The sequence below is a fragment of the Rhincodon typus genome, chromosome 38 (assembly GCF_021869965.1).
Source record: "Rhincodon typus isolate 14 chromosome 38, sRhiTyp1.1, whole genome shotgun sequence".
Classification (NCBI taxonomy): Eukaryota; Metazoa; Chordata; class Chondrichthyes; order Orectolobiformes; family Rhincodontidae; genus Rhincodon; species Rhincodon typus.
The window spans coordinates 7564558-7577843 of record NC_063369.1 but is presented as its reverse complement, the minus strand read 5'-3'; the positions used below and the strand labels follow the sequence as shown (position 1 = coordinate 7577843).

Genomic DNA, 13286 nt, shown 5'->3' with positions numbered 1-13286 from the left:
CCGTTTCCAGCATTTGGCCCATGTCCTTCTAAACCTTTCCTATTCATATACACATCCAGATGCTTTTTAAAATGTTACAATTGTACCCACCTCTGTCCCTTCCTCTGGCAGCTTGTTCCATACATTCGCCACCCTCTGTGTGAAAAATTGCCCCTCAGACCCTTTTTAAATCTTTCCCCTCTCACCTTAAGCATATGCCCTCTCTAGTTTTGGACTCCCCTACTTGGGGATAAAGACCTAGGCTATTCGCACTATCCATGCTCCTCATAATTTTCTAAACCTCTAAGGTCATCCCTCAGCCTCTGACACTACATGGAAACAAGCCCCACCTAATTGCATTTTCCAGTCCAAGAACCTGCTTTTATCCCTACACACTGGTCTGATCATCATCTTGTCCATGTGGCTACGTACAGTATATACTCTTGTAAAAGTCGAAGTTTTTAGACTGGTTTTTAAGGTTCAATTTATGGGGTCAACTATTACATAGACAGTATTTTTGAGGGACTGAAAGTCATGCTACAGTCCAAAATATTGTATCATTATCAAAAGCCCAATTGATCTCTAAACGAATAAAGAAAAAAGCACAACAAATTACAGTAATTATTGTAACAGCTTATCTTCTAGTTCAGCAGGCAGCTTTTGTTCAATCTAATTCCACTCAACAGTACTAAGTCATGCCTTCACGTGAACCTAGTGCACCATCCAGCACTTGCTTTAAAATCCAAAATTCCATTCTTCTTTGATTTGTTTCGTGTATGGATTCGGATAGCTTCATGACTAATTTTCCATTTTGATGATTTTCAAGTACCCACTCAGCAATTTTTTTTCTCCAATTGCGGCCACTTGTTAGGTTTACCTCTATAGGCACACTTTCGTTTTGGCATTGTCTGAAGTTGGTTCAATATCAGCAGTGTCTCACAAGTTTCTCCGAAACACAAAATTCACTTGCTGCTACGCATTTATTTGTCTTCTCTGCAACTTCCAGTCTAAATGCTGCTATATATTTTTTTTTTCTGGAGGGCATTTTTACACAAAATGATGAAAAAATTTCAAAACACAAAATAGCACGAAAAAAATTCATTTCCTTATCGTAACATTTATGTACAGGATAATACCTTGACTCTCAAATGTTGATCTGTTATCTGTGAAGAACTAGGGTCGCTTTTACACAAGATATATGGAAAATTCTAGATTTTTTGGCCAAAAATATGGGGTCGCTTTTATGTTAGATCGTTTTTTTATTCGAGTACATATGGTAACTCTTAATTCCAAATACTGAATGCCATTTTCTTGTTAGTCACCTGTTTGATACCTTATTGGATACTTATATGAGCATAATTTTGTCTCACTTTCTTAATCTGACCTCTATATAATGCTTTGAAGAAATATCACAATGTTATTTAAGACCTCTTTAGAAATCTGGCCGTGATTAACTCCTGTTTTCCCCAAACATTGAATAATTCTATCCCATGTGGTAGACTTGAGGTATGACTCATGTTCCCATAACTCCTGTCTTCAACAAAAGATGATGGGATAAGGGAAGGAGTTCCATCTGCCACTGCCCAGAACTTTGGCACCAATTTTGAGAAATTATATTCTGAACCTGCGTTGTTTTTGCCTCAGTTTTAGCTATGGCTCAATTGATAGCACTTTCACGCCTGGAGTCAGAAAGTTGTGGATTTGGGCACCACTCCAGAAATCTGAGCACAAAATCTAGAATCACACTCCAGCGCAGTGCTGAGGGACTATCGCACTAACAAAGTTGCTGACTTTTGGGTAAGATGTTTAAAGTGAGTCTGCTGACAATACAGCACTCCAGGGGCTATCTAACCACAGCAGAGAAGATTAATTGGCTCTCTATCTGTTGATGTGGAAAGGGAGTTGATATGACGTGGGTATGAATCTTCAAGATGTCAGCATTCAGATAGAGATCAGAGAGAACAGGTTGTCATGCTACTTATTTACCTTGAAATTGCACTTGTTTTTTTTGCATAGAATTTTCTTGATTGTTCTGTACTTTTTCTAGTTTTCGCAAGTTTGTTGAAGACAGTGATGAGGACGGTGACAGTGGAAATGATAGTGGCTTTGGTTTGCTGAAACCACGGGTGAAATCTGAAAAGGAAAAGGTGACTTTAACATTTTTATTCTCCTTTCCTGGTCTCTGTGTAGCATTCATTGTATGGGAATGATGGTAGGTTTGGCGCGGTGTGTCGTCACACCCTGTACTAGTAGATTTTATTTTTGCATGGTAAGAGACTGACCTTATTGCTCAGTTCCATGTTTTATTATAAAAGCACCATACTGTGGATGCTTAAAATCTGAGACAAAAACAAAAAGCATTAGATGTACTCAGCAAGTCTGGCAGCATCTGTAGAGCGAGAAACAGAGTTAATGTTTTGAGTCCAATATGAAGAAGAAAAGTCAAAAGTGTGACTTACCTTCATGTTGGACTTGAAATGTTAACTCTGTTTCTTTCTCCACAGATGTTGCCTGACCTGCTGAATATTTCTAGCACTGTTTTTCTACATTTTTATTGTTGTAGTATCCCTACAAAACTGCAGTGATTCCACAGCTTTGCATGAACTATGTAGAAATAAGTGAGATAGATCATCAATACATATTGTCAATGGGAGGAACGGTGAAATGAGTAGGAACTTGGCAATCTTTACTACTTATAAATGTTTCTGTGCTAATTGTCTCTATAATACATTCAATTTTGAATATTCTAATAGCGTGGGTTTTGTAGTCATTGTTAACATTGGTTACTTAGCATCCTGGACTCTTTCCAATCATGCTTTTTAAAATCAGATCAGATATAACTGATGATGGGCCAGGGGGGAAGCTTTTTTCAAGAGAGAGAACTCGCATTCTGTTATTTAAAGCTCAATATTAGCTAGGTCTATTGCTTCAGAAATGCCACATGCCCCAGCTCCCTTTTTTAATTTCCTGCTGTCCACATTTTCATTTCCTTTTCATGGCAGTGCAGTTGGAAAGTTTGTGAACTATGACTATTTATTTAGCCAATAATTAACATCTATCACTCTTCTGCTTTCAAAGGAAAAAGAGGAGGAGTCCTACATTAACTGGCTGAAAGGGCAAAAGTGTTCACAAGTAAAGGCAGAATTGCAAGATATGGTGAGTACCCTCTATTCAGTTGCCATCAACTTGGTGTAAGCAAACTTGAGAATGCTATGTATGTGTATAATTTGTCTTACTCATGTTACATTTTATAATATTTAAACCGGTTTGGCAGAATGCATGTATGTCCCAGTGCCCATTTATATCTTTATAGGTGGAAACATTTTGAGGGAGTTAAGAGATTATTTATCTGATGCAGAATACCCAGCTTCTGACCCATTCTTGTAACCAGTGTTTATGTGTCTGGTTCAGTTAAGTTTGTAGACAACATTTGCCACTAGATGTTCAAGGTGGGGTTGATGGTTTTAGGGCTATTTTTGCCATTGAATATTAAGAAGAGCTGGTTAGGTTTTTTTGGTGGGGGGGAGGAATAGTCTTTGCCTGGCATTTTAGTGATATGACTGTTTTAATGAACAAATACATTAGCTGGTGTAGTGCGTAACCACACAAATATTTCAAGTTTAGTGCCTTGTTAGGTGATGCTTACTAAGGCAATGTTTAAATAGTCCTAGTATCTGAGCTGTGAATGGGAAAGAAAACAGCCTAACTCATTAAGTTAGGTGGATTGGCTGTGCCAAATTGCCCATAGTGACCAGGAATATGCAGGCTAGTTGGATTAGCCATGGGAAATGCAGGGATACAGGGATAGAGTAGGGGTGTGGCTCTGGATGGGCTGCTCTGCGGAGGGTCGATGTGGACTCAATGGGCCAAATGGCCTGCTTCCACACTGTAGGGATTCAATGATGCCAGCTTTGGTTCAATATTAGTGACCCCTGCTGTAAAGTGAGCACATGTAAGTATCCAGGTGGACTTTCATGCAAAGAAGGGTACTATTAAGCACTAGCAGTCACAGTGGCCAAAGTCAGGGCTTCTAGGAATGAAGGAAGTTGGTGTTGAAAAATACAGATTTTAATGTAGCAATAAAGGAACATGTTGTACGAAGTTGTGCGTAACTACTCATTGCCCAAAGGTCTCTTATAATTACTTAGCTGAAATTATATCAGTGAGCTGTTCCGCAATTTGCATCTCTTCAAATGTTGTGCATAGAAGTTTTAGTCTTACAAGAACTTGCCGCTTTCTTGACTTTGCACTTGCTAACATTGTCAGATTTTGCCTTTCCCTGTGCTTTAACGACTGATTAGTTTGGCTCTTAATCAGAAACAATAGATTTCTTGATGTCAGCAAGTACCATTGGTTTACCACATCTGACCATATTACCAGCTAATGGAGGGTTTTGTCAATGGTCAGGCCAAATATTAATCTTGCAATATTAATCTTGCGATCTTATAATTCGATCTGAAAACGAGTCTTCCTCAGAATTAACTAACTTTTAGAAATAAGCCATTTCCATTTGGATATTCCTTTACTGAGTGAAAAAGAAGGGTAGTTTTTTTTAAGGTTTTTGATGAAACAATTAGACTTTTTTTAAACTAGGAATGCTCAAAGTGTAGGCCATGGACCATATATGAAACATTTCAGTGAACAGCTTACTTTGTAGGAACTAGTATTGAGCTCCAAAAATAGAAATTGCTGGAAAAGTTCAGCAGGTCTGGCAGCATCTGTGGAGAGAAATCAGACTTAACGTTTTGGGTCGAGTGACCCTTCCTCAGAACTGATGGTAGCTAGGAAAATGTTGGTTTATATGCAGAAAATAGGGGGCGGAGGGGGTAAGGAGTAAACGATAGATGGGGATAGAGCCCAAAGAGAGAGAAGAGCAGTTGGACAGATACAGGAGTGGTTAACAATCTGGATAGGAGGGTGAATGGCTATTAATAGGGACTGTTAGTCTGCTATTACACACCACCCATTGTTAGCCACAATGTGATAACAAGGCCTGGTTTGTGGGGGTTGTGGAAGGACATAGGGCTTTAGCTCTCCCAAAATTATTGAGCTTGATTTTGAGTCCAGAGGGCTACAGGGTCCCCAAGCAGAAAATGAGGTGTTGTTCTTCCAGCTTGTGCTGAGTTTCGCTGGAGCACTGCAGTAAGCCTGAGACAGAGATGTTGGCCAAGGAACAGGGTAGTGTGTTGAAGTGGCAGGCAACTGGAAGTTCAAGATTTTATTTTGGACAGAACACAAATGTCCTGTGAAGTGGTCACCCTGTCTACGTTTTGTTTCCCCAATGTAGAGGAGACCACATTGTGAACAGTGAATGCAGTAGATTAGATTATGTGAAGTGCAGGTGAAGCGCGCTGCTTTGCCTGGAAGGTATGTTTGGGCCCTGGGATACTGAGGAGGGAGGAAATGAATGGACAGGTGTTCCACCTTCTGTGGTTGAAACGGAGGGTGCCATGTGGCTGTTGGGGGGGTGGTGGGGAGGGAGGAAGAGTGGACCAGAGGGAGCAGTCTCTGTGGAAGGCTGGCAAGGGAGGGGAGGGGAATGTGTGTCTGGTGGTGGCATCTTGCTGGAGGTGGTAGAAATGGCAGGTAAAGGTCCTCTGGATGTGGCTGCTGGTGGGATGGTAGTATTGAGCTCCAGTGACTTATCAGATAGTCCAAAATAACTCTTTGGCTCTTATGTCTGATAAGCAGCTTGGGATATTTTTCTACATTGAAAATGCCATATAAATGTATGAATCAGCATATGGTGGCTACTATCAACAATATTTGTGATGTATTTGCTCATGTACTGTAATGTAAACTATTTTATAATTTGTATAAACAAAATCCTTGTAAATTGGCTAGATCTGAAATATAAAGCGGTCTGCCTGTAGAATTTTCTCTTTTTAGCACTTCATGGTACGTGGGATACCAGGGAAAGTACTGTGATGCTACCTAGATCCAATTGAAAACTACAATTTTGTGAACTTTTAATGCCAGGCTGTAGTATTTAGGCAGCCTGTCACACTGTACACAATGCAGTTAATGTACAGACTTACAGGATTGATTGTAAATGTTGCACCAAGAAGTAGAGTTCCACAGATTTGGATTCAGTAAAGTGATTCTTTTTCCTTCACTTGCGGCATTCCTTAACTTCAATTACTCTTTTGCATACGCTCTGAATAAAGTCTTAAGAAGTCTCCAGTGTGGCTGGAGTCTCCCCTGATCACCTCTTGTTAACTAGTAACCTTTGATTTACCTTGACCTAAGTCAATAGCTAGTGCACCATATGCCCACTGTCCATGGCTGTTGAGGAAAAACATATTTTAAAAATATCTTTCCTTCATAAAAAGAGAGTGTATCACCAAAAATAGTACCTTGAGGTGGAATCCTGCATAATTCTAGGTAGCACCAGCTTATGTTTAGATTGCTATAGTCCTGCTAGTCACTCAATGATAAGGCTGCTGAAATGCAATACTGTGATATGAGGATTTAATGACCTGTGGTAGGAATTGTGCGACAACTGCTGGCATTTTCATACCTTTTTGAGGGAGGTGCCTTGTCTGTGCTGCTTCCCTTTCCCAAACTCATATAACACATTAGGAATCCAGGTGATGATATTTCAAATCTATTTCCTAACTATGCTGGCACCACTATTACATATTGTTAATTGTTTGAGTACTGCTTGTCAAATATAGAACTTATTCCAAATATATTTCCTTCACTGATTATCATTTTGTTTTTGTGATGCAGCAATATCTAAGGGATTATTGGAATGATCCTCAGTTGGAAGAAGGGGAGAGGTTTCTCCGGGACTATATTCTCAATAAAAGATATCTTGAGGAAGAAGAGGAGGAGGAGAAAGAGAGGTAAGATACATTTTTAAGTAGCAGTGTTCTAATAATTGTTATTCAAACATTGGTTGTGAGCTTCACTGTGTGGACCAGCATTTATTGCCCATCGTTCTTTTCATGATTTAATTCAACTTCTTCTAGTACTGTAAAAATCAAAAGGTTCCTCCTATTGATGCCCTGACCCCAATTGGAGTATAATTGTTCCATGTAGCAATAGTGTGTGACTATGTTTATGTTCCAGCCAAGATATTTATCAGAACAATTTAATGGCTTCCTTAGAATAATGTACTCGAAAGATGAACTTTGGACACAATCAGCTGTTTTATTGCAGTATCCAATTTCAACCCATTTAAAATTGAATATCAGCAGTGGCAGTTTTTATTACTGTATGTTGTACAGTGTTTGCAAAGTAAAGTTCAAGCGTATTCATAAGGGGGTTGCTTTGGCCAAAAAGACGATGACTGTATTTAGAAATTTGGTAAAGATTAATCGCAGTGCTTCGAAAATGAACCTTGCATTTGTATAATGGCAACTTGAATTTATATAGCACCTTTAGCACAATGAAACATTCTAAGGCATTTCATAGGAATTTTATGAAACAAATGAGACACCTCGTAGTACAAGATATTTGGTCAGATGACTGAAAGTCCAATAGGTAGATTTTAAGAAGAGTCTCATAGTTGGAAACTGAGTTGAGGAGATGTGCAGAGAAGGGAAGTCCAGAGTTTGGAGCCAAGGCAACTGAAAGCTCAGCCTCCAATGGTGGCGCAGTTAGAATTAGAAATACAAAAAGGGGAGTCACAATTGCAGGAGTCTGAGGCTGAGAAACTGAGTCCTTCATTGATCTCAGTGTTTTACAATTCATATCAATAACTTGGGTATGTTGCAAAAACACAATAGCTAAATCTGCAGTTGGTACAAAGATAGGTGGGGAAAATATGTTGTGAAGAGGACAAAAAGGGAATGAAGGCATATAAAGGTAGGTTGAGTCAGTGGGCAAAACTCTGGCAGATGGAGTATAAGGTAATGAAATGTGAAGTTGGCAGGAAGACTAAAAAAGAAGCATTATTACTTAAATGATGAAACACTGAGGTGCAGAGGGACCTAGATGTTCTAGTTCATGAGTCACAAAAAGTTACTGTGCAGGTACACTGAGTAATTAATGAAGCTAATGGAATGCTATCTTTTATTCTAAATGTAAAAGTAAGGATGTTACGTTTCAATTATGTAGGGCATTGGTGAGACTACATCTCAAAGTGCATACAGTATTTTGGACTGCTTATTTCAGGAACTGTGTAAATGTGTTGGAGGCAACTCGATGGGATTTACTAGACTTATAACTGGAATGAAGAGGGCCTCTTATGATGAGCGTTTGGACAGGCCAGGCTTGCTTCCACTGAAGTTTAGAAGAGTGAGGGGTGAATTGACTGAAGAATATAAGACCCTGAATGGTCTTGACAATTGAGGAAAGTGTCATGACCTGCTTGGTAAAGTATCCTGCTACTCAAGCCTCACTACTCCGTGGGTTGTCACAGAAGGTAAAAATTTCATTGAAGTACTCAAAGTTCCCAGTTTACCTGTCTAATGGACTCTGGTTAACAGAAAATACTGACCAGGTTTCTGTACTTGAGGACTATTTATTGCTAATAATTCAATTGTAACTACAGGCAAGCAAAAATATGAATTATAATTCTTCTAGTTGAAACTCTATAACTCCCTTTTTAAACACCTACATTTACAGACTTACATGGGTGTTAAGGATAGAGGAAAAGATACTGAGGAAACACAGTTCAATAGCACCAGTCCACAGGAGTCGATGAGGTGCCCTTTTTGTTGCCCAAGGCTTTTTGTTCTCGGACGTACTTATTTCCAGTTCGTTTTAGTTCTTTCCAGTGGACACGAGGCAGTTTGTTATCCAATTGTAAAGTCTTTCATTCACTGATTAGGAAAAACAACTTACAATAACTGGGTGGGAGAGAATACCTTTATTTCTTCACTAAATAGAGAGAAAGAGACCTTGTCTTTTCTGCAGTGTGGAGGCTTCACCCTTTATAATCATGTAAACACAAACATAGGTTAATATCTTTTATTTAAATAAAGCAACTGACGTACACAGTTCTGTACACAAAAAGCCATCACCCAAATCACACTATCTGTAGACTGGCAAGTTCACAGCTAAATGGTTGCATGTTTGTCTCTAATGGAGTCACTGACCTTTAGTCATTCACAACATATGAGATACTTTGAGACACGATGAGACATAATGAGGCTTTATGTAATAGAAGTGGTCAATATTAAATTGTAAATTTAATTAAATATTGTAGAGGTGTGTGTGTGACTGTGGGGGTGCTTTCTGGGATGGAGGGAAGGGGTGGATATATGTTAGAGATACTCTGTATGGCGTCCTCTGGGAGTACGTGGGCGTGTGACTTTCGGGGGTCTCTGTGCATGTGATTAAAGGGGGTCCTAGGAGCTTGTAAATATTCATATATGGTGCTTCTCCATGACTTGAAATCCATTTTCATTACTTCCAAATGATGATCTTGTGAAGAAATATTACCATAAAATTGAGCTCTGGCTTAGGGAGGCTAAACCTGCCAGGCAATGGTTCCTGCTGTTGATTACTATCGACAGAACCCGCCCCTGCTGCCCCCCCACCCCCAAAAAAATGTGTTGGTGTCAGGAGTGCTTGTCTGTGAACTGTGATTTCCCCCACCAGCTGAATAGCAAATTGAAGTTCACTGGCCCTGCACATGAACAACCGTTTGCTTGAAGTACAACCCTATGCAATTGGACTAGTAACATTTGACGATGAGCGAGATGGGGGTTGCTGAAAAGGAGGAAGCTTTTTTTGTTATTTGAATAATTCCCAATGCAGTTCCTGTATTGCCACTATTTCCTCACATTTTTTATTGCCCCTGTATTTAAAAAAAACTGCCTTTTGTTCCTCACCTTTCCAAAGTAAAATATAAGCATGATTTAAAATACAAAATCAAGAGGAAAAGCCTTGAAATTCGAGCTTGTCTGTTCAGGGATGATGCCCAGGGTGTACCAAGTCTGGTAGAAATCTGTACTTGGTAGAGGATGGGGATCAATTGAAAATTTCGAAATGACGTTAGGTAGGTATTTGTTAGGTCAGTGACGTTGAGGGTTGTGCAAGCAAGGCTGTGTGGATTGAGTTCAGATACAGTCAGCCATGGTCCACTCAAATTGGAGGGAAAGGCCCAAGTAGCTGAGTGGCTGCCTCCCCGTCACACTTGTAACTTACAAATTGGATCCCTGCAACTTTGCGTGTAACTTTGGGTGAACTGTTGTATGTCAAGGTCAGGGCACTGGTGGGTCAGCCATCTGCTGGCAAGGGACGTGTGTAACCCTGATACAGTGTTGCTTGATGGAGTAACAACCGTTTAACGAGCCAACTCTTAATTTTCTTTTTATGCATTGATGGGCTGCTCTGACTTGTGTTATAATAAGTTGCTGCTGGTATTGAAACCTGATTTCTGAGGTGAGATGTTGACTGCCTCAGCCAATTAAATGCAACTGACAGATGAGCAGGAATTATGAAACCAGTTGTCTTTTTTTTTTTTGCAAAAATGTTAACTAAATTTCTTTTTTGCCCCTCTCAAAGTCTCGCCTTGTTGTCCCAGGTCAGGGGAAGGGTTTGAAAACCATTCCGCTTTCAACTGATTAGCCATTTCCAAAGATTTGTCATTAGAAGCTTTGACCAATGAAACATGAGCTGGTGACAAGTGGGAATTTTGAAACAGTTTTTCTAAAATTTAAATATTACAATTTCCCTCCGAAAGCAGAGCTCCCTTAACCCAGGGCAAGTGGGGTGGTGTCTGGACACCTAAGGCTGCTAAAAATCCAGTTGGCTAATTCCAATCATGTGTGTTATCAGAGAACTTGACCTATAAGATGGCAATAAAAGGGAATTACGATGCTGTTATTTTAAAATGTAAAAAAAAACTACTTGTTTTCTCCCCGCAGCCTGCCTATAGGTTAGGTCTAGAAACATCCTATGCAAATGTCTTTCGATGTCCCTCCCATATTCCCTGCTGCTACAGGTGAATGGCGCTGATCTTGCATTCCTTTAGTCCTTTAGTCCTCCAGTTCTAGCCTGATGAGCACTCCCAGTTTTCACTGCTCCATCACTGGTGGCCATACCTTCACCTCCCAAGCCCCTAAGCATTGGAGTCCCCTCTCTAAATCCCCCTCTACTTTTGATAATCCTTCAAACTGAGCCTTTGGTTAACCATTCAAATGTGAGTCCGTGTCAGATTTTGTCTCGTAAGTACTGTTTTGAAGTGCCTGTATTAAAGGTGCTACATAAATGTAAGTTATCAGCACCAATCTGCCAAGCCAGTGTATAAATCTCTGATTTGATTGATAAGTTCATTACCTGTTTTACTCCCTGCATAGACTAACAGCGTGCCTCATTCAATTCATTATATGTTGTGAATCAGCTTCTTAGCATACCTTCAAACACTCCCACCCACTGCCCAACCACCACACCCGCGCCCCCCCCCTCCCCCGCAACAATGCTTTAGGGATTAGTGAGGAGGTGGTGGAAGGATTCATATGTTGATTATTAGCTCATTTGAACTGGTTCATGAATGTTCCTTTTATGACCACTGAGTTCTGATGGGGACTGGAACCTGAAAATTTCTGGCCCAGAGCTGGGGATGCTATCCATTGCACCCCACAATGAGTTAGCTACTCTCACCTCGGACAGTGTTCAGTACAGAACAACGTGCCTCATGTATCCTTGGTTTGGAGTGAAAATGACCTGTTAAGATTCCAGTTCTTGACTATCTCAAAATGGAAGTTTCAATATTTGCATAACTTACAGTTTCACGGTGTGTTAATGCTGACTGCATGCTGTTCATTATACGTTACATGGAGTAATCCATTGTAGAAACAGGTTATTTACCTCCAACCTGCCCATGATCTACTCTGTGCTCCACTCAAGCTTTTTCCCGATCTTTGCTTATCTATCAGCATACGCTTCTCTTCCCTTCTCCCTCGTGGGTATCCAGCCTCCCCTTAGATTTGTGCGTACTGTTTGCCTCAGTCACCCCCCCGGGTTGTAGTGAATTCCATATTCTTACCATGCTCTGGATAAAGAGGTTACTTACAAATTCCCTGTTCGATTTGATGGTGACTGTGCTATATTGATGGCCTCTAGTTTTGTTTTTCCTTTCTTTTTCCCCCCTTGCATCAACAAGATTTATAGATTGTTGATGGCAGAGACCTGAGTGGGACTTCTTCAGCTCATGTCTCCTTATCCTAAGTCACGAACAGCTCAACTTTTTTGAGGGTAAAATATAATTTTATTTTTGAGTGGAATTTTTATGATTTCTGTTCATTCTCACCTCACAAGCCGACAGTGAGAGCAGGCCTGATTTTGACAGTGTCCTCCAGGATTCAGTAGTCATATGTTTGGCCAACACAGTTATTCATTTGGGTGAGATACCAGTTGATTGTCAGTGCAGTTAAAACTGTGCAAGAGAAGTAGATGTGTTCAAGATAGAAGCAGAAAAATGGAATTTTAAAAAAAAGTGATGCTAATGTTTTATCTACTGAGTGGAGTCTGAGAGCTTTCTTTAGATTGAGTAGGATTAAGAGGTATGAAATAATTGGAAAAGGGCGTGCTGACGTTGTTTGGTCTGCATGTTAAATCGTATTTGTATTGAGTTCTGCCGTAAGTGCCTCAAAGCAATCAAACAGCTTGCCAATAAACAAAACTAGGTGTACAACAGAGGATGTTTCGACCTGGCCAGTTGTATCCCAATAGAGAGTGCTTTGGGAATGGAGAATGGAGAAACAAACAACTCTGCATTGAATCAGTATTGGCAATTAAAACAAGAAGAAAATTCTAATTATTCAATGGTGACTGAGTGACATTGACATGTAATTTTCAATGAAGAATTGCATTGAGGCTGCCCAAGCTCACGTCGCCTAGCATCCTATGGCAAACAAGGGAAAGGTTCAATCCATCAACCTGGGATGGGTTTCAACACAAAGTGTTAACATGTAAGCTGCAGCAACCAAAATCTTCTCTCTTCTTCCCCTTCGCAGCTGTGTACACTGCTAGGGTCCACTGCAGTGCAGCTCATCTTTTTTTCACCTTTTCAACAATTGGTAGCAAGTCTGAAGGAGAGGAAGAGAAAGATGCCCTTGCTTGTTTGCCCATGTGATTGCACATGGCATTCGTGCGTGTAATAATCGGATTTCTGTTGTCGTAATCCTGCAGACATTTGTAGGATATTCCTTGCCATTTTAGACAGATTGATGCAAGCTGATAGTTTCTTTCCTGTTTCCTTGTCATGGTCCTGAAGAATTCCAACATATGATGAGATTGTCCAGGATGAAGTGGATGACTCCGAAGATGATGGGGAACTATTTCTGAGGAAACAGGAAGACTTTGAAAGAAAATATAACTTCAGATTTGAAGAACCTGATGCAGAATTT

The 13286-nt window shown here is 40.1% G+C and overlaps 1 protein-coding gene across 3 annotated transcripts in view; it reads left to right on the top strand.

Annotated features, from left to right (window-relative positions):
- The window catches only part of kri1 (KRI1 homolog), a 32291-nt gene that overhangs the window by 8367 nt on the left and 10638 nt on the right, over positions 1–13286 (top strand). For all 3 annotated transcript variants that reach the window (XM_048617938.1, XM_020534538.2, XM_048617937.1), the window contains 4 exons: positions 2027–2126; positions 3058–3135; positions 6712–6827; positions 13154–13286. In XM_048617938.1, the coding sequence (XP_048473895.1) occupies positions 2027–2126; positions 3058–3135; positions 6712–6827; positions 13154–13286 (427 nt within the window). The remainder of the gene's footprint in view (positions 1–2026; positions 2127–3057; positions 3136–6711; positions 6828–13153) is intronic.